The 21,707-nt window shown below is 43.4% G+C and overlaps 1 protein-coding gene across 7 annotated transcripts in view; it reads right to left on the reverse strand.

Moving 5' to 3' along the window:
* The window catches only part of SULF1 (sulfatase 1), a 101,476-nt gene that overhangs the window by 15,814 nt on the left and 63,955 nt on the right, over positions 1 to 21,707 (reverse strand). For all 7 annotated transcript variants that reach the window (XM_081918411.1, XM_081918410.1, XM_081918408.1 and 4 more), the window contains 8 exons: positions 17,959 to 18,109; positions 16,374 to 16,549; positions 15,623 to 15,751; positions 15,302 to 15,358; positions 13,620 to 13,749; positions 4,715 to 4,931; positions 1,660 to 1,909; positions 94 to 190 (listed from right to left, as the gene is read on the reverse strand). In XM_081918411.1, the coding sequence (XP_081774537.1) occupies positions 94 to 190; positions 1,660 to 1,909; positions 4,715 to 4,931; positions 13,620 to 13,749; positions 15,302 to 15,358; positions 15,623 to 15,751; positions 16,374 to 16,549; positions 17,959 to 18,109 (1,207 nt within the window). The remainder of the gene's footprint in view (positions 1 to 93; positions 191 to 1,659; positions 1,910 to 4,714; positions 4,932 to 13,619; positions 13,750 to 15,301; positions 15,359 to 15,622; positions 15,752 to 16,373; positions 16,550 to 17,958; positions 18,110 to 21,707) is intronic.

The following is a 21,707-nucleotide window of genomic DNA, read 5'->3' on the forward strand; positions in this document are numbered from 1 at the left end:
ATTGTGATCCTTCACCCACCGGTACGTTTTGTGAGATTTGCATTTTGGTAAGATACCAGCACAGGTGGTTAATAAAGGAAAATGACTTCAAACCTCTTTGTCAATGTAGGCTTTGTGGTCTTTCCAGGCTCTGGCAGATTGGTATAGTTCCCTCTCACAGTGAATAGAGTCATTCGGAAGAATAAAACACCTTGAAGTGGAAAAATGGATAAAAGAAAATAGGGGTGATGTTTGGGGGAGAGAGATCTTGGGCACATGCAGCCTAAATCCTCTGAATCCAGAGAGTAAAGAAAACACTATAAATTACTTTTACTACGGTAGTTCCAGCATCTCGTAAGAATCAAAGTGAGCAAGTACTTGCTCTGCTTCCTCTCTAGAGTGGAAGGATACAGCTTGGTTGGAGCCTCCTCAGTGGCTACAGGCATATCATGGAACAGCTTCCCCTGTGAAGCGTAGCTGGCTCCCTCCTTCCTGGCTGTTTGCCAGTTACTAAAGACCTTTTTATTCCTGCAGGTTTTTTATCTCCCTGCCCTCCTTGAGAGGTTTGGAGGGTGGCAACAGGTTTGGAGAATGGGCCTATTCTGTGTTGGCTCACCGTCTGAGGAATGCTCTCTCCAAAGATTCTCGAATGAAGGGTAGTATAAAGGTAAAGGGACCCCTGACCATTAGGTCCAGTCGTGCCTGACTCCAGGGTTGCGGCGCTCATCTTGCTTTATTGGCCGAGGGAGCCAGTGTACAGCTTCCGGGTCATGTGGCCAGCATGACTAAGCCGCTTCTGGCGAAGCAGAGCAGCGCACGGAAACACCGTTTACCTTCCCGCCGGAGCGCTACCTATTTATCTACTTGTACTTTGACGTGCTTTTGAACTGCTAGGTTGGCAGGAGCAGGGACCGAGCAACAGGAGCTCACCCCACCACGGGGATTCAAACCGCCGACCTTCTGATCAGCAAGTCCTAGGCTCTGTGGTTTAACCCACAGTGCCACCCACATCCCTTGAAGGGTAGTATAGGATTTAATAAATAATAATCAGACTAGTTTCCGCATTAATCACAACTTCCTTGCCCTTACCTTTATAATAATGATAATGATGATGATTTATACCCCGCCCATCTGGCTGGCTTTCCCCAGCCACTCTGGGTGGCTCCCAACAGACTATTAAAAACATGATAAAATATCAAACATTTAAAACTTCCCTAAACAGGGCTGCCTTCAGATGTCTTCTAAAAATCAGATAGTTGTTTATTTCCTTGATATCTGATGGGAGGGTGTTCCACAGGGCGGGAGCCACTACCGAGAAGGCCCTCTGCCTGGTTCCCTGCAACTTCACTTCTCGCAGTAAGGGAACTGCCAGAAGGCCCTCGGAGCTGGACCTCAGTCTCTGGGCTGAACAATGGGGGTGGAGATGCTCCTTCAGGTATACTGGACCGAGGCCACTTTGAATTGTGCTCGGAAATGTACTGGGAGCCACCGTAGGTCTTTCAGGACCATTGTTATATGGTCTTGGTGGCCACTCCCAGTCACCAGTCTAGCGGCCGCTCCTAGCCTCACTACCCTTAATCCACTATCTCCCTTATCCATCTATCAATCCCAATGTATCTCTGCTCATCTACTTGGCTCCTCTGACTTCACCATAGTCAGCTGTGGCAAAAGCATTCTTACTTATGAGTCACTTGGACAGAATCTGGCTGGCCGACTGTGTTGGTTCCATCGGCTAACATCGCTTTGTCACCACCAGCGGTATCTTCTGATTGGCCCTCCTCTTCACTGTAACCTCCATGCCGCTTAACAATGCTTTTGGGTTGGAGGATATGCAGTTCTTCCTCCTCCAGGTTGATATCGTATATTTCCCCTTCAAATTCCACAGACAGGGAACGAGTCTGGCGCGTGTGAACAAACCGCGGTTTGTATTCTACATTGGTAAAAGAACACAGAAGTGTCAATTAGACAACTACTCACGGTGCACTGTTTACAAAGAGGGGAAGGAACCAAGACCCGGGGACTGATGCAGAGTAACTGGGGAGAGGGCAATAGTACATTCATGATGATTTTCACTACAGAGCTCTTTGGTCCAAGCAATCAATGTAACAGACATGACCCTACCTAGCCCTGCACTGAACACTTCATTTCTTTAAATAAGATGGGACCTAACTTTCCAGGGCAAAAAAACCCCCCCAAGGCAATTTTTTAAAATTCCTCTGCGCAGGATTGCTCTACACAGTACAATGGACTGTGACACTATTCTTGGAGAGATTTTAAATTTAATAGAGGAGCATTAGGACGATGTCATTTCCTCTCCCAAAATCTGAACTGCTACAGCCTAATTTACATTCTCATTCTGTTCCATTTGTCAGAGTCAGACAAGAGAAATACAAGTCCCTAGGAGCGGGGAGGATATGAAATGCAACTTTACCAGCATAATCTTGCACAAAAATGGTCCTTTTAAGACAGCGATGGGAAACCTGAAACCCACCAGATGTTGCTGGACTCCCAACTCCCATTAGCTGCAGCCAGCATGACCAATGGTCAGGGATGATGGGAGGGGGGCGGTAGAGCTCAACGACACTCATAGGACAACAGGTTATCTTTCTCTGATTTATGAGATGTTCACATGGAGGTCACTGTAATTGTGAGCAAGGCCTGTGATGTTCTGGTCAGGTGAGGTTTTGATTTTACCACCCCTCTGCCGCTTCCTTGGCCCACCCTCCATCAAGTGTAGCTATGTTGTGAAATGCTCTCCTCCACCTGGTAAGAAAATATAGGTTTTCTGGTTGGTTACATAGCCACCATAGTGAATTGCCACTTTGTAGATTACTGGAAATAGTACCTTGTCTGTCTCCCTAATATAAGAAATGTGCACTTGATTCAGTATGATAAGTAGTTCACATTGGAGTCCACTGGAGGGCACTGCAGAAACATGTGTTGGAAACTAGCTAGCTAGAAATCTGGATGCATTAAAGTACAACAGGGACAAATAATTTGTGTACAGATGGCTGAACAATTTAAACTGCATTTAGGGCTGGGAAAAAGTGATGAGCTGAGTGATAATATTGCCATTGCCAGGTTGATCTAAATAGTTTGTTCTAGATGTTTTCTGCCCAGCAGAAAGCCATTCATAAGCATAGCTTTTTATCTTGTAAAAAAAAAAAGGTGTAAGGCAGCAAGCATAAATATTTAAGTACTACTTAAACCTGGCTAAGCTCACCAATGTTGTTTAAAATAGTCTAGAAACACAACGCTCCATTAAACTGAGAGCAGACAGATTTCGTAGTGGTGTGGTGGTTAGAATTGGACTAGGATTTGGAGACCTAAAGCTCACTTGACTATGAAGATTCCTGGGATAGACACCAACTCTCACCTTGACCTACCTCACAAGGATGTTGTGAGGATAAATGGCGGTGACGGGGGGCGGGGACCATGTACAGCACTTATAAATGTAATAATTCAAGGGGAAAAAATGTTTGTAGAGTCAGGAGCTGATGGGAGTGGGAATCGCTTTGGGATAAATAGTACTTTCTCCACATTTACTTCTATGGTTTAACTTGCTTACCTGGTTGGCTCTGGCCTGAAAGCTGATTAGTTGCCCCTTCCTAATTTATGCTTCAGGTGAGCGGCCTTGTTTGCCCCACCTGACCCACCTTGCATAGTGAATCCAATCTTATTATCTTATTATTTCTTTACCACACTTCAAAAGCTTCTCTGAAGGGGTGGGTGGCTTTGTGACTGATGAAAGAGCCAGTCCGTAAGTGCTGTAAAAATTCAAATTGTACTCTAACACTCCCTGCCCTCTCAAACCACAGGAGAAGACTGTAGGGTTGCCAGAATTATGGTAGGTTTCCACATCAAGCTCACTGCCGAAACAAGGCACATCTATGTGCAGCCTTACTGGAAGCCCTGTTGTTCATTGGAAGTCTTCAACAGTGATGCAAGCCGATTACAAATTTTCTTAGAATTCCTGAAGTATAATGGCATCAACTTTCTAGACTCAGAGGGCTCAGAGCAATATATGTGGCAGACTATAGCTCCAACCCCGTGTCATCGGTTGCTTACTGCTTCACCTGTCTCCTACTCACTGCCTGCTTTAACGAATGCTAAAAGGCAGAAGCAGAGGTACCAGCACATGTCTCTTGAGCAAAGCAATAAATTGTGCTTGTTGCGTGACTGGTTGCATCTGAACCTGCTTGTTCTGCCAGGGGCCTCTCTCAATAGCACAGTCTGTGAAACGTTGGAAGAAGGCAATTAGGAAAGGCAGTCCAGGCCAGTGAGAAGCCATTCCACCAGTGCACTGGATGAGGAAGGAGGGAATAGCTCTGTACAAATGGCCAGGAGGATCTGATGCGGACATCACACAGCATCTATTGCCTGAGGTGGCCACCTCACTGTGTCTAATGGTAGGGCTGGCCCTGCCAGAGCTGAATGAAGTTTGTGACTAATACATACAGTTATCAGTTTATTAGATCAAATAATCACACAAGGTGATATCTGACTAAGTCATACTTACAGTACACCACCAAAGTCAGTGCACATACTCTTTGAATGCAAGGTACTCTACCAGATGCCGCCCGCAGTGATTTATATTAAGTGGCATAATTTTTTTTTTCAGCCCACAGAGAACTTGCAGGATTTGTTTCCCCAGATGGAAGATGTGTGGTGCCTAAACCTGGAGCAAATTAAAGTCTCTGACCTTTCTGAAAGCCTTCAATATACTGTCACCTACTTTGTATTCCGGGGTTTCTCATAAAAGCTCTTTGATTTTTTCTTTGAGTCCTACTGCTCCGGTAATCAGCTTCTCCGCAGTCGCAGTCATTTTCTTTGCTGCTGTATCCCCGGGAGTGAATGCTTCGCGTTCTTTTTCTGATAGCAAGGATGTCACTGGACGCTTTACATTTGTGAATGCGGAGTTTGCCAGACGCATCTTCGATGCACTGCCACTTCTGCAGGGAAAAGACAATGAACAGGCTGCTCAAATTTATCTCTCTGAACCTCTATTTTTATTTTGAGAAGTACAACAGGCAATGCCTTCCTTGTGGTCCATAGTTTCTTTTTGCATTCTTGCAAAATATTACCTTACACTCCAGGTAAACCTGTGTTTGCATAAAATGCAAATGAATTACACCATGGGTAAGCAAACTAAGGCCCGGATCTGGCCCAATCGCCTTCTAAATCCGACCTGTAGACGGTCCAGGAATCAGTGTGTTTTTACATGAGTAGAATGTGCCCTTTTATTTAAAATGCATCTCTGGGTTATTTGTGGGGCATAGGAATTTGTTCTCCTCTCCTCCCCCAAGAAATATAGTCCAGCCCCCTACAAGGTCTGAGGGACAGTGGACTGCCCCCCTGCTGAAAAAGTTTGCTGACCCCTGAATTACACCATTGCAGCAATGGGAAATATATAAACCATACAGATCAACTATACTAGGAGTAGCTGGGCAAAAAAAGCAGCCTCTCCTTCTCACTTGGATGGTGTGGTGATGGGGAATAATGGGGGCCAGTGATGGTCACTGGTATGCCCCTGCAGCCTCAACCTCACTGCTGCCCTACCCCACACCATCCCAGTTAACTGATCCCACCATTAGGATGGTGGCTCCATATCCCACCACCCACCATGCCAGCTGTGTCTGAACTGCTCCATCCAGTGTCTCCCATTACACTCAACTCGTATTTTCACTTACTGACCAGCCTCAATTAACACAGCTAAGAAACCTTCAGAGGACTCCCTTTCAGGAACACACTGGTGCAGGGCAACAAGAAGTTGCACTATAATTTCTCTCTGCAATCCCATGCACTGTGCAACCAATCACAGCACATCCTTGCAACTTCTCCTCTAGTCAGTGTCTGCACAGCTCCTCAAGAGCAGGCACAAGCCCCTTCTTTTCTGCACTTATATGTTCTCTCTTTGCCTATTACTTACTGCACTATGTGGACAGGTTAAATGGAAGTGGCATATGACTGAAGCCCTTAGATAATCTGAGCTTTGGGCTCACGCTCTGAAATTATTACTGCTTTTAATTTTTATGAATGTGCAGGCTTTAAAACATCCCAGCTAATCTACCACAAACTGCAAGTTTCCCAATGGGCTAATGAAGAGAGATAAGGCAGTCCTTGAGAAGGAAGTTTTCCAAAAAGCCACAAAATAGTAGTTAAGCTTGATCTGCTGTTGCATAAAACAGCACTTTTCATGCACTGAAAACAATGGTTTGTGAGTGGAAATAGATCTGGAGCACTTCCATGTCTGCTGAAGTCCAGCTTTCCTTGCTAGATCACAGAATATCAAGAACAGCTGCTAATTGCTCCTAATGGAAGTTAAAAGCCCATTCAGGTGACCTGCAATATCAGGGTCCTCCATTTGATCCCATATGCAGCTGGAGCAAAGCCACACACACATCACATACAGACCAGGGATGGTGACGGAGGAAGACAAGAAGAGTACTAGCATGCAATCTGTTGGATCGGCTACTTCTGGACAAGCATAGGCTTGATCTACAGAGATCAGTAAACTATAAAGGACAGTTTGCTATGTTTAGAATTGACCTATCCTATGTCGCCCAGCCAACTACAGAGGGTTTCACTTAAACATGGGCGTGCTAGATGCCAAAACAGATTAAACCATGAAGTGCTTTCGATGTCTACTCAGACGTTATGTCCCACTGCATCCAACAGGGTAAACTCCCAAATAAGTGAGTATAGGACTGCAGCCTAAATGGATATAACCAGAAATGGAAAATTACTAAAAGCAAGGGATGATATGGTTTGCCCTAGACTCAAGGCAAAAGATTCCATCACTAAGAAGCACTAATGTAAAGGTAAAGGTGCCCTTGCCCGTACGGGCCAGTCGTGTCTGACTCTAGGGTTGCGCGCTCATCTCGCTCAAGAGGCCGGGAGCCGGCGCCGTCCGAAGACACTTCCGGGTCACATGGCCAGCGTGACGAAGCTGCATCTGGCGAGCCAGCACCAGCGCCGCACACAGAAACGCCGTTTACCTTCCCGCTCTAAAGTGGTCCCTATTTATCTACTTGCACTTAAGGGTGCTTTTGAACTGCTAGGTGGGCAGGAGCTGGGACCGAATGATGGGAGCTCACCCCGCCGCGGGGATTCGAACCGCCGACCATACGATCAGCAAGTCCTAGGCACTGAGGTTTTACCCACAGCGCCACCCGCTTCCCTTAAGCACTAATGAGACCTGGTTAAAAACAAGGTACTATGTGGCTGAGCACAGGGTGCCACACTTTATCATCACTGATGGGACAGGGAGGGGTTTTTATCAGAGGGCAATGCCTAACCGTGTCCCTTTGAGCCACCATTTTTTCTCAAGTTAGGAAGCTTCCCAAAATGATAGCTGCATCAGTCACCAGTGCTTCCTGCCCTCGTTGATGTGCTTCTCCTTTAGATGATTATACAGATCAGCTACGCTTCCTGCCTTTACTGCTGAGGGTTCTTCAATCACTAACCCTGATGGCTCTTCTTTACAGACACAGCTAGCCAGTCACCTGTTGCCCACTGGCAGCCAGCTGAGAGAAATCCTTGACCATCCTCATTTCTTTGACCCAGTCATAGCTTTCAGGATTATGAAAAACCCTCCCACTTGTTTAACATCCGTTATGCCCTAAGCTTCAAAACACAGTCCTGAAGCAGGAAAAATGCTTGGAATGTTTTGGAAGGGAAATGTAATGATGTCCACCTAGGGAACCTTTGGCCCACCAGATGTTTCTGAACTACAATTCCAATAATTCTCTGCCACTGGCCATGGGCTTGCAGGAGCTGATGGGAATTGTAAGTCAACAACATATGGAGGGCCACAGGTTCCCCACATCTGACCCAGGGAAACAAATTTCACCTGAGAAAATTGCCACTGATTTCTCTCCTGTTACCCAAAGGGGTGCGGCAGATCTTTGGCCACAATTTAATTCCTTGATATTTATACAAGTCCCCCCAGCATTGATGTGGTTGCACTTACTGGTGTAAAAATAATTCATCCTCTGCCACAGTAATGTCCACATCCACCAGACAGCGATCCTAGCCTGACTGCACTGGCTGCCAATTAGTTTCCGAGCCCAATTCAAAGTGTTGGTTTTGACCTATAATGCCTTAAATGGCTCAGGACCACAATAAAGTGGTACCTCAGGTTACATACGCTTCAGGTTACATATGCTTCAGGTTACAGACTCTGCTAACCCAGAAATAGTACCTCAGGTTAAGAAGTTTGCTTCAGGATAAGAACAGAAATCGCGCTCCGGCGGCGTGGCCGCAGCAGGAGGCCCCATTAGCTAAAGTGGTGCTTCGGGTTAAGCACAGTTTCAGGTTAAGAAAGGACCTCCAGAACAAATTAAGTACTTAACCCGAGATACACTGTACCTGAAGGACTGCCTCTCCCCATATAAACCGTCATCATCTGAGGCACTTCTTTGTGTGCCTCCTCCACATGAGGCCTGGAGGGTGATAACATGAGAATGGGCCTTCTCTGTAGTGGCTCCCCATTTGTGAGATGCTCTCCCCAGGGAGATTCGCCTGGCATCTTCATTATATATTTCTGGGGCCAGGCAAAAATGTTCCTCTTCAACCAGGCCTTGGGCTGATTTATGTTTTGCTGCCTTTTAAATGTGTCTGTGGAAAGGGGAGTTATTGTTTTGCTGTTTTGTTTTACTTATTTTCATGTTTCTATCCTCTATTTTACTCTGTGAACTGCTCTGTGAATCTAATAAACAACAACAACCAGTCCATGATAATAATTAATATATGCCTCACCCACAGGTTCATTGTAGTTAATGGCACAGGGGCACCTACTGCCTATTAGTTACAGAATACCAAATATGCCTTTGCATGTCTTGGGCCTGTTGCATATTAAGATAGCCCAATGGTTGTCATGGTGACTACAAAGCTCTTTGCTGTTTCCAAGTCTGAGACCGCTTCCATCAGCTCTGACAGGGATTGGCTAGGCAAAGGGATGATTGGTACTGAGGAAATCTCTGAAGTCTCTCCATGGCCCAACACCAGGCAAAAGTATTTAATATATGTCGTCTGCCATGCAAGCTACCTGCTGATAGAGACTGAATTTAATTTAAGCTCCTTGGAGGATTTTCCAGTATCGATTATGAACCACAGCACAGTAACAGCTCAATCCAGCTTAGTAAGTGTTGAGATGAGCTGAACAGAAAATCCAAAACTGAACTGGCAAATCCAAAATTAGCCCCTCTTACAGATTTGACATAGTCTTGGGAATTAAGTAAAAGGGCAAACACATACACATTACTGCTGGTTTTCTAAAGGTTACAGTAGAAAGTACCCATCAAATATAATGTTCAAATAATTACAAGTAATTATTTCCTATTGTGGCCTTAAGCAAGTTCATACTTCTTCTGAGATATACAAAAGATATCTTTTGTAAACTCCTCATTACTACAAGTAACTGTGTTATCTAACAGGAAGAGAGAATTTACAACATATTTCAAACTGCTAGTATAGGGAACACACAAACAATACTTATTTTTCTATATTCTGCCATCTGTAGACTACATGCAAAATTCTAAGGACCAAACTAGACATGATGCTAGATGTGTCTTTGCATTTAATCACAGAACTGAACTGTTGGGAGGGACCCCAAAAGTCATTTCATCCAACCTCCTACAATGGAGCAAGAAATTAAAAAGTCCCTGTCCCAGGTCCTTACTTCCATTTGCCTCCTCCTCCATTCATGCCTGAAAAGTTATTCCCACAAATCTAGTCACCTGAAAGGAATCTGGACAGTCTTTTCAAGGAACTGCCAAGAAAACTGGCAGCGATACACACCATTCTGGAAAGACTTTTCAATAAATCCCAAGAGGCAGATTATGGCGCCCTCCACTTATTGGTTTTATGTGTATTAATATAGATTTACATTCAACATTGTTAAAGTGCAATAAATGCCCCGCTTAAGTATTTAAAATGAACACTGTTTACTTAATATGCTGTGACAGCTTTAGACAGCCATTAAAGCCTTTCATGTAATGAGGAAATTAATTACAGAGCCTACAAAAGATGCCTCAACAGTAGGCATGCTTAGAGGTTATGGAAACACTGGCAGCTGACAATTTAGGCTTTAAGAATGTTGGAAAGGTTGATCACCAAGGCATAAAAAATATGGTCCAGAGTGAAGAACTCATTTATTTTCATTGAATGTCCCCAAAATATCCCTAATGACCCCTGCAGAACGCTGGACAAATGCCCAGATGGCATAGTTGAAAGAGTTTACCTTTAGCTAATTAAGTCACATTAAAGGTAACTGGAATGCATCAACTTACAAGGTAGCATAAAATAACTGAGAACAAGGTAGAAGGCATAACATTTACATGCCAGTTTCCCCATTAAATTTTCTATTTCCTAGTCAATTGAGGGGGAAAAAACACATTTACAGGGAGGAAATTCTTCATAGAAACTGCTTGGGGCAAGTGTTATTGTGAACACATTAATGGGAGTATACATTCTTTAATATCTATAAGAGCTTGTGGCTATTCTTGCCAGCATACTGTACTTTTCAGTGCAAACATTATTGAAAATTTCAAAGACGTTTATAAGGAATGTGTAGTTTCATGCTAAAAGACATCAATATTATTATCAATATACAGGCATACATAGAACAGCACATAACCACATAAAAATATAATCTTAAATACACATTAAAATCTAATGGCGGAGGAAGGTGATGGTGGGGTAGATGCCAAACTGATTCTGAAGGATTGAAGCCACTCCTATTGATAATAGTGCATGGTTGAGTCACATTGAAGATCAGTGTTGCAATAATTTTAAAAGCTGCCATAAAATGAGTCTGAAATACCCAGAACAAAGGGGCAGAAGGAGCGCATATAAAGTCTAATGCATACTGGACTAAAGATAACCCAAAGCCAACACCAATTTTGGATACGCACAACTCTTTCAACTCAATTTCAGCCTTGGTGAGGCAATTAAGGACAAATGGGTGACTGTCAAATTCTGTTTCTCTCACTTCCTCATTTTTCCAATCTTAATTTTGCACATTTTCACATCAGTTTGCAATTTTTTAAAAAGCTGAAAATGTGTTGCCATTTTTGTGTGAATTTCTCCTACCATTCAGATTTCTGTATGCAATTTCTCCTAGTAGACACAGTTTCACAAAGCAGTTTTAACTAACAGAATGCATCTTTATGTTATTTTTGTACACATAACTTGGAAGGAGAACCACACTGCAAAATTTGGAGAAGTGTGAATTTTGAAGTATGGCTGTGTTTTGGTTCATATATTGTTTTGCGCAGTGCAAGTTAGATAATTTCACCTTTAAATGTGTTCTGGACTAAATTTCTTCTCAATCCCTAGGAGAAACCCAGTTATTCCCCAAGGCTCAAAATGATGTGCAAGCATGAGAGGGTTTTTTCCACTCTTAAACTTTCCTCTCATTCTATGGACTAGACAACTTACCATCTCATGTGTCCTGTGAAGGATAGTGGAAGAATGTGCAACCTTATACCCAAACACTGTCCCTTACATTTACTTACACACACACACAACCTAGAGTCTGGGCTTTTGTTTGATGATCCCAATTAAATTAAAGTTTCCTGTGCACCATAATTGCTTTTGTAGATGCTACAAGGTTGCTTCAAAAATCAATAATGTCAGCAGTCATGTTTATACGCAGTGTCATAATATGAAATGCTTTTAGTGGATTCTTGGGACTGTCTGTCTGGCTAACTACTTGATACTTCAACCCAGCTTTTACCTGCTGATGTGTTTCAACTGTACTCTATTGCTACCCATAAAGGTGACCTTTACCAGTATATGAATGGATACTTATTTATTTTGGGAGCACAGAGAGAGCACCAAACGAGACTCTGCATTAAACAGCATCCTAAACTTCCTTTGAAGTATTAAATGCTCCTGGAGTAAAAGCAGCAATCTTTACAAAACTCATGGGTCTCTGAGCAACTTCTGGGACAAAGCAACAAAATAAGACATGAAATCTGTCATTAACATAAAAGCTGCTTTGAGAAACAGTAAATGCGTTAACAAAAGTGACATAAAACTACTGCTAGCTTTTTCCAAAGCTAATGCCAAACATGTAAGAAAACCCCTTTAGCTGTTGTAAGGGTGGACTCAGGCAATCCTCCTCTTTAGACCACACAGTGATACTTTCCATAGCTTGGAATTCACATAAAACTGAAAAGGACTGGCATACATTTGATTTCTATAGCCTTCTATGTAGCAATGACATACCATGGGCTCCTCTGGAGCTGGGTGAGAGGAGGCCTTATCCAGTTGATTATAGAGAATGGAACCCATCTAATCTAACATCCTGTTTCCAGCATCAGCTTACCAGACATCTCCAGAATATTCACAAGCTGAGCCTAAAGGCAGCACCAGTGTTGCATCTGGCAGTGCCCTTGACACCATCCCAAGTTTCCCCTCCTTTCTCCCTGTGGCAGCAGCTGGGATGTGACAGTTTGGGTCTTTTTACTATCAGCACCTCAGCAGTGGCAATGGTAGCAGAAAGGTGTAGCAGCAGCAAACACAGCAATCTAGACAGCCAGTGCTACTGTTGGCACCTAAGACTGAAAAGAATTCCTCCCACAATCTCTGAGGAGCTGATGTAGAGTTGCTTTGGGTGGATGCCAGTGTTTGGCACTGATAGACGCCTCAGGCCCAGGAAGCTTTAGGTAGCAGCCTGTTTGCTGACAGGCCCTCCTGAGGGCTCAGGCCATTGGCAAATGCCCACTGGTGCCAACTTCTGGTGCCAGATCTACATGAAGACACCAGTCCTCTCCCACTTGTTTTAACTGTTTGGCAGAGAAACAAACTACCTCGGAAGATGGTTGTTAGGGAACTGCCATTGGCACAGAGGCAAGAGACAGAGGGGGAATTGTGTTACAGGGAGCCTCTGAAAATCTTGCGAAGCAGTTCCTCTTCCGGTGAGGAGGAAAGCCCCACCTCCAGTGGAGAAGAGGTGCAAGAACCAGAGGATGCTAGAAAGAGCCTTAACACCGCGCCTGAGCAAGCCGGAGAGGAGGGAAGCACACCCCTGCCTTCGCCCATCATGCGCAGTAGCTTGAGGTGCAGGGAGGGGCAGAAAAGGCTGGGGGTGATGAAACTTTATGTTGGGGGAGGTACAAGAACAGACCACTCCCGGATTCTGCTAGTGATTGAGCCAGACATTAACTTATGACGCTTTGCACTATAAATAGTTTGCATCAAAATAAAGCCTGTAAAATACAGGTCGGAGTCCTGCCTGGTTACTCTCGAGCAACCACATCAGCATCTGACAATGGTGGACTCTCCTTCACTGGAGGTTTTTAAACAGAGGTTGGGTGGCCATCTGGCAGGGGTTCTTTAGCTCTGATTCCTGCACTGGACTAGATAACTCTTTGAAGTCCCTTCCAACGCTACAATATTTTCAATATGATTTGCTTCCCAGGTTCTAGTGTCTAAGAGGCCAGAACCTGGAAGTTTCATTTGGCTTGTATGGAGAGGAAGAACCATAGGTGCACTGTCTTGAGCTCCTTGGGAGAGAGGTAGGATATAAAAGTAATTTCAAAAAATTAATAAATTGCGTGCTCACCTAATCTCTCAAGAAGGCACACGCAGTAGAGACATAATGAAAAACGGAGGGATAGTCTCTTGCTTACCTGACCAGGCTGCTCACAAGCTGTTTGGTATCTTGCTTGCTGACACAGCTCCTTTACTCTCTCATATTTGGGCAAGTGATTCGATTGCTGGGCATTTTTGCTCGCTTCTTCCTTCTTGCGCAGAAATTTACTTTTTTTATAAAAGAAAAGAAAAGAAGCAGCACTCTAAGGCATTTATAAGTAGCTCACATGAATAAATTGCTTACAGGTATCCTGACAATCAAGCAATATAGAAAATGTCGTGAAATTAATAAGGCAAGCTTTCCCTGTAGCAGTAGCAAATAACAAAAAGACAAGAAAAAGCCAATGTGGTACCTTCCCAGATATTGTTATATTGCGACTCCCACCAGCCCCACCCAGCATGGGAAATGTTCAGGGATGAAGAGAATGGTAGTCCGATAACCTTTGAGAACTATGTGAGGTATGTGCCTTGAGATGAACGATGCTCATCAGGCCCAGGGTAAAAACCTGGAAATGACTTGAATATCAGTAGGGAGGGCAGCACTGAAGATGTCACCCCTGAAATGATGCATGCTCATTAGAACACCTGAGCAGAGTCCCTACACAGCCTGCCATGCACACAAGCTCTTTTCCTGTGAAAGATTCTGCATCACGGGAGATGGGAGATACAGTCATACCTCGGGTTAAAGATGCTTCAAGCTTGAATGTTTTCAGGTTGCGTCCCGCGGCAACCCGGAAGTAACGGAACGGGTTACTTCCGGGTTTCATTGCTCACGCATGTGCAGACACTAAAAATGACATCACGCTCATGTGCAGAAGCTGCGAATTGCGACCCGTGCACATGCGCAGACACAGGTTGCGTTCTGCGCGGGTTGCAAATGGGGCTCTGGAACGGATCCCATTCACAACCAAGAGGTACCACTGTACTTGCACAGTTGAAACTCCCTTCTTCAGACTCCTCCCCAACCCCACACTCACTGTGGGAATGGAAAAGTGAAGGGGATGCAAAGAGTTCAGGAAGCAGGACCACACTCTGGCCATGACACAACTAAGGGGAGGGTGCCTGACCAGAGTTAAGGTGCCTTCATGCATTCTAATAAACGTGCATAGGTCAAGGGCTGCAGCTTATTGCTCCCATGTACGTATTAATGTCCAAAAAGGAACAATGCACACGCATGCATGTGCGCACGCGCGCACACACACACACACTCTGCAGATGCTCCTCTCCCTATTCCCAAGAACAGCAGGCTGCTTAAGGCAACTCATCAGTGAGAGGGAGGTTCTCTGGATGTGCTCAGACACACAACTGTCTTTATTACTGCTTCATATTATTTCGGGGTTGACCTCAGGCATCAAAAATGCCAAGTCTCAACATCCGACACATGAAACCATGAGTCAGAGGCTGTTGCTGCAGGACTATGGATCTTGCAAAGACCTCTTGGCATTGGACAAACAGCTAAGAGCAGCAATTAACAGACAAGCTGAAGGAAAGAAAAACAATGGGATCTGGAAAATTGCTCTGTGAAGCTGCTTTGAGGTAAGGAATGAGCTTCATAGACTGCAGTGTCAATGGGAGCAAGCAAATGGGCCAAGCTACCAGAAAGAAGGAAGTTAGATCTGTGCATTTGCATGTAGCATTTACTGCTTTGCTGCCCATTAAAAAAAAGTGCAGTTGCCCACCAGGAAGATTTTCCCAGAACTCTCTCAGCCCCAATAATTACCCTCTTTCCACTAGGAATGTATCACGCCAAACTTTGGTTTTCTTGTTTGTTCGAAACCTGAAATCAAAATAATAATATTTACTGTTGGCCTCTATGACTATGTTTGTCTAGGCAATTAAAGGTGAACTATTTATTTTCCCTCCAAACCAACTAGCTGCCCACATGTTCCCACAGTTTTAGAAATGTGTTCTTTAAAATAGTTTTAAGCTGGGAAAGCAGGGGCCGACTCCACTAGTTTTACCACAGTTCGTTTTCTATCTGCTTATTGATTTACTCAGGCATTCGCTACCAGACAGCCTTCAAGAAAGAGCTTTAACTCACCTGTTTCCTGCTTTTTCAAGGTCCAGCAGTTTTAGAATAGATTTGCCATCCATATCGGGAGGCGTGTCAAGTCCTGCAATATCCAAAACTGTTGGAGCAAGGTCAATATTCAGTACTAACTGAGATATTCTGCAAAATTACAAGAAAAGGTCAGAGTTATATTAGGCACGTTGGAAGCAACCTTTCACATCCTTGTAGAAATTGAACGGCAATTACTTCCAGTGTGGTACTTTGATGTCAAACTGTATATAATAGGAGTGAAATCTAAAAGTTCCCCTTCCAGAACTGTGCAATTAGCAGGAACATGCTAATGCTGTATCAAGACATTTTTAATATGAGTCTAAGTTAAGCAGTGATATGAAGCAGACATTCTTCTCTTGCCAGTAGACTCATCACAAAATCTATATTTATGTAGCCTGCTACGCCACCATGAGTACAATATATCTTCACATGACCTTAATAACTCTTTAGCAGCAAGCCACTAAAGAAGAACTGCACAGGGCTATAATAAAACAATGAAGGAGCTCTATTATAGCAAGTGCTTTCTCTCTCTCTCTCTCTCTCTCTCTCTCTCTCTATATATATATATATATATATGTAAAGGGGAGGGGGTAGGTTTGATCTTCATAGCCAATGCTTTGCAATAATCTTGTTGAAATAAAAACCAGCCACTTAAGAATGACAATCAAATGTGCTTACAAATATTTTACATTAGGTACAACAGCTGTGCTGCAGACATAGGAGAACGTACACTGATCCCGGCTCTACACTTGGACCACGAATAAAGAAAGGGACGCGGATGTCAAAGTCATATGGCATTGACTTCCCTTTGACCAGTCCAAACTGCCCAATATGGTAACCATGGTCAGCAGTGTAAATAATGTAGGTATTCTCCAGTTCTCCAGTCTCCACTAGCATGTGATATAACTGAAACAGAATAAATAGAAAAGTAAATATGAAAAAAAATGTGAAGTCAAATCTATCACACACACAGCAGGCATATACAAGTGAATATATGCAAACGATCTTATATGGTTGCATTTCGGTGTTGAACCAAAACCACCAAGTCAGCAACTTTTCATATTAGGGTTTATTAGGGTTTTTGAGAGAGCTTGTGGGTTTCACACAATATATGTCCACTGCAAATATCCTGTACAGTGATTTACCACTATTGGTTGTAACCGTATCTGTCTCAATAGCAGAGGATGGACAAAGGCAGTTGTAAATCATTTGCTACTGAAAAGTCTTCCCCTCGTGTGGTTATGGAGCCACATGGATATGTCTTAGACCATTATTCCTTCTAAGAACACCCAGTATCCTCTACTCTAGATGAGAGGTAGCTCATCAAGGCCTCAAGTGAAGATCTTTCCCAGACCTTCCATTAGAGAATTCCTATCCACGAAGATGCCAGGGAACCTTCTACCTGCCTACCATGTGCTGTACCAAACAGAGAGAGCAACATTATAGTGAGCGTTTCACAGAAATTGTGCCTGCAGAATGAATTGCTCCAGAAGATTCAAGCCAGTGCGTTGGATTTGTGGACGCATCTGCCAATAGATATAGCTCCTCTGGATCCAAACAAATGACCTCAACGACATGGTATATATCTTTATATTCTCTCCATTTGCTAAATCCAATTCAGTCTTTTCCTATCAAAAATGGAATTACTTTTTGCCACATTTAACAATAGAAAATGACTTCTTATGGCAGTCATGCATGGTTATAGATGTGCAATTCAGATATTTGTCCAAGGAACTCTAAGGCAAGTAATATCTGTATCCAAAGCTGCCTTCTCACCATTCCAGAGGAGTAAATCTCCTTTTGAGAAAAGGTCATAGACAAGTTAAGAAAATAACCTACAGAACACAAATTAAAACGCAGCCTAACTCTGCCAAACTGCTGAAAGATTTCCTGGATACGGTTGCTTCTTCAGAATTGCTTGTTAGTGTTATAAATAATACCACATCATTCTATGCCATTTCCCCTCGTACAAAGAGCTGCAGAATTCTGGGCAGACATCTCCTTTATGATAGGAAAGACCTATCTCTTCCTCACCCCCCTTTTTCCCTCCCCCTTTCAACAGAGAAGTATGATCCGGGGAAAGAAAGAGGGGGAAGTGCCTCTTTGGGGTTAGCACCAATGTGGGAAATACTGTATTCTGGGACAGGGATTCATTATCCTGCTAATACTTCTTCTTCTTTCTCCTTTGGCGATCACTCGTAGCCAAGTAAGATTGCCTTCCATGAACACAATATTATTAAGGGGCTCATGACAGCAGCAGGATTAAAGAGAGTGGATGGCTAAAAATTTGTTTTCAGGATTTTCATTTTGCTCACCCTTTCCATGGAGTCATCAACTGACAGCAAAGTTTGAAGTCGTTTGCGCTGCAAGGTATTTGTGAATTCCATGTGGATAGGAAGCATGGGACCTGTATATTGCATGATCCAATGCTTATCCATATTTGGTGCATAGTTGTAACTGGGAGTTCTAAAAAAAAAAAAGAGAGAGAGAGAGAGAGAGAGAGAGAGAGAGAGAGAGAGAGAGAGAGATGATAGTTTAGAAGCTTCCAAAGTTCATTTCTCTTGTTTGCCCGTAAGATGCCTGATTTGATATGATTTGCATGCTTAGAGTAACAGGATCTTTGAAAAAAATGTGATAAAATACATTTTCATAAATCAAGAGGTAAGATTAAGCAATAGCAACCAAGCAAATCCAGCTGTATACACTGCAGATCTGGGATCTGAACCAGTTACAACTCCAGTATTCTATGCATTCACTCTGAGATGTTTTTTGAAGCCCTTCGTCACAATTAGCAGGTGTCTGGGAAAGAATACCCAGATCACACACATTTTCATTTTCTTTTAACATGATTAGAAGATGGTGTCATATCCTATAACATACGTAATTGTGCTCCTCACATCTATGCGACTATTGTTCCTGGTTTTTTCCTTCTGCAGAGAAAAAATGTAGTCCAATGCTGAATAGCACTGAATGTGCTTACATTCCAACATGACACAGTCTTTTGGAACAGAAAGGTTTTGCTTGTACACCACCACCATTTCCTTTACATAGACGGATTTCGTCAATTCCCTGTAGTATCTTTACCTGCTTTGCTCCTACAACATATTTATTTATTCATTTCTACATTAAATCTGAGGCAGGAGAGGCCCCAGATTGAAATGATCTTGAATCTTGGAAAGACAGAGGCCTTAGGGGTGGGTGGTTCTTGCGGTGGGAGACAGATCAACTGCCCAGTGGCGGAGCTTCATGCTCTGGCACTGGGGGACAGAGAGCAGGCAGGGTGGGGCTGGCGCACACTCTGGGGGCATGGAGCGCATCCTGGGGGCATGGCATGCCACCTGCGGGGAAGGGGTGCCCAGCGCAGGCAGATGGGGCAGCTGCAATGGCACCCTGCCGGGATCGCGCACTCCTCTTCCTCCACCAGTGCAACTGCCTATGCTGGATGTGATTGTACTCTCTGTGAAGGAGCTGCTACCCAGGGTCCAGGGTCCATCTGTGATCTAAAAAGAAGTGTTTGCACATGCAGAAAGCAAGCCAGATTCTTGACTACGACATTACTCTTATAATTGCTTTCCCAACCTTTAATAAACACATCTGCTCCCTTCATTAAGCCTTCTATGTTTATAATCCAGAGAAATACTTTAGAGACATTGAAAGTTCCGCATAAAAAGAAAAAGAATGGAAGTTCTGCATGAGCTCAGCAGGATGTTGTCCTTATTTTTCACCGAAGAGCAAACCCACACAACACTGTTGCATCCCAGATTTCAAAAGCAGTTTGCCATGCAGCATGGGGAGGCTGAGCAAGACACTGTAGCTCAGACACCCACAAAGCTTAATGGGGCATCTGGAGCTAGTAATGGATTTCAAAACGCCCCTCTAGAGACCAAATTGACCTAATCAGGATTTCATTGACCTGGGACTCATGCATAGGATCATACCCAACATCAAGCTAAAAATCATTAGACCTGAAGCTGGTTTGTAAGTTATCTGTTCAGTGCAATCCTGTGCATTTCTACTTAGAAGCAAGTTCCACTGAGATCCATCAGTAGTATAGGATTGAAGTCTAAATAAAGTGATTCTGAACTGGGATGCATTTCCCATAAACAACCTACGAGGGCTAAAATGTACACTTGATTGTCCAAACATCACATTCCACTTTCTATTAGCAGCTTTGAGAAATGATTCATTCTAGATTAAGAAGCACTCCTAGCCTAGTGTCATGAGTGAAAACACCCTACGAATAGTCTCTTAGGATCAGAAATACAGCCAACGGTATGATTTCACAGCGTTTCCAGAAACATCAAGGGACCAAAACTGAAAGTGATTAGTCCAAGAGGTTTCCATTACAGCAAGCACACATTTAAATATTCCACAAGAGGCAAAAGACACAATAAGTTTCTCTCCGTGATTAAGCCCTGTCAAATAATGTTAAACTAGATGTAAGAATCTGCTTCAGACCAAATAGCTTAACCAATACAGCACACCGGAATCAGCAGTGATTCTCCAGAGACACATATGCAGAGGCTTCTCTCAACACAAATACATGTTCCGTTTAAGAGGGAAACAGAATAATTAGCAAGTACCTGCTGTATCGTGGATCTAAGGGTGATCCCCAAGGGAAGCAAGAGCAATAACAGCCACATTCCTTATTAGACTTACTCACTTGATTTAGGCACTTATGACACCATTACACACCCACACCCACACATCCCCTTTCAAACAATTTCAAGGTATATTTCCCTAGCCAATGGCAAATTCTCAAAATAGACTGTAGGCCTTGATCTTGCCTTCTGCAGACAATTTAAGAATGGGATTCTATGCTGAAATCCACTTGTTCTGGCAGAGCCCCACTGACTTAATCAGAGCTGTGCCAACAAAAACTTCACTTAGGATTACAGCCAGAACATACATTACATTGAATAACAATTCTTCGGTGTTTTTTCCTATTGCTTTGCCTCATACTTGTTCTTACAGTTTAATGTATGTTGCATGTTTTCACTTGGTTGCCTTTGAAAAATCACCTACACCTCACATAACTAGATGTACTTGCACGTTATACACACTGATAAAATCTTTGTGAAGCTTTTTTTATAGTCTAAATACACATAAAACTAAATATTTCTCATACATAACATTCCTAACACGGCAGCTTCCTAACATGGAGAATGCATACAATTTTTTTGAATCTCCCTACCCACCCTCAAAAAAGGAGACCAGTGTCACTTGAGGAGCTAAAGTTTACATTCAATCCGCACACCTAAATATGAGAAAGAGCAGATCAAGCACCTTCAGTGAGATCTTTAAAGGAGAAAATGGCAGTCACTTCTTGAAGAAGAGACACAAAAAGAGTTGTTGTTGTTTACACTGCTATGTTGATACCTGGTAGGTATGTATTGTTTCCAAGAGAAATAATTTATGTTTGCTATGACTTGCAATACAGTGGTGCCCCGCAAGACGAATGCCTCACAAAACGAAAAACGCGCAAGACGAAAGGGTTTTTTGGTTTTTGTGTCGCTTCGCTAGACAATTTTCCCTATGGGGAACTTGCGAGTTTGTTTCCTTTTTCTTAAAGCCGCTAAGCCATTAATAGCCGCTAAGCCGCTAATAGCCGTGCTTCGCAAGACGAAGAGACTCGCGGAACGGATTAATTTCGTCTTGCGAGGCACCACTGTAATGGCATGCCCTCAGGCAGCACCATAGCCCTGCTCTGTGGTGGGAGCCTCCTAATCCCTCACCATTTTGACATTCCCATAATGTCCCAACATCACAAAAGTTAAGCACAAGTTTCTTCGCTTGAAAGAAAGAAGAAGTCCAATTTGTCTCGGCATTCAGGACAAAACAAGTTTCCAGAGCTGCCAGACACAAACTGCCTTAAAACACAAGGCTCGGTGGAAACCAAGTATCTGTAACACTCCTAAGCCTATGATCAGAAGTGTCCCTCTGTGTTATCCTGCTTTCTCCTGCTCACATTCCTCTCTCTTTCCTTTTGCAGCACTACAGTTATGCGTGTGCCATGTTTAATGCTCACAGTGTCTTGCTTCAGGTCACTGTAGGAAACTTGCTT

This window comes from Podarcis melisellensis (assembly GCF_964234715.1).
Source record: "Podarcis melisellensis genome assembly, chromosome: 7".
Lineage (NCBI taxonomy): Eukaryota > Metazoa > Chordata > Lepidosauria > Squamata > Lacertidae > Podarcis > Podarcis melisellensis.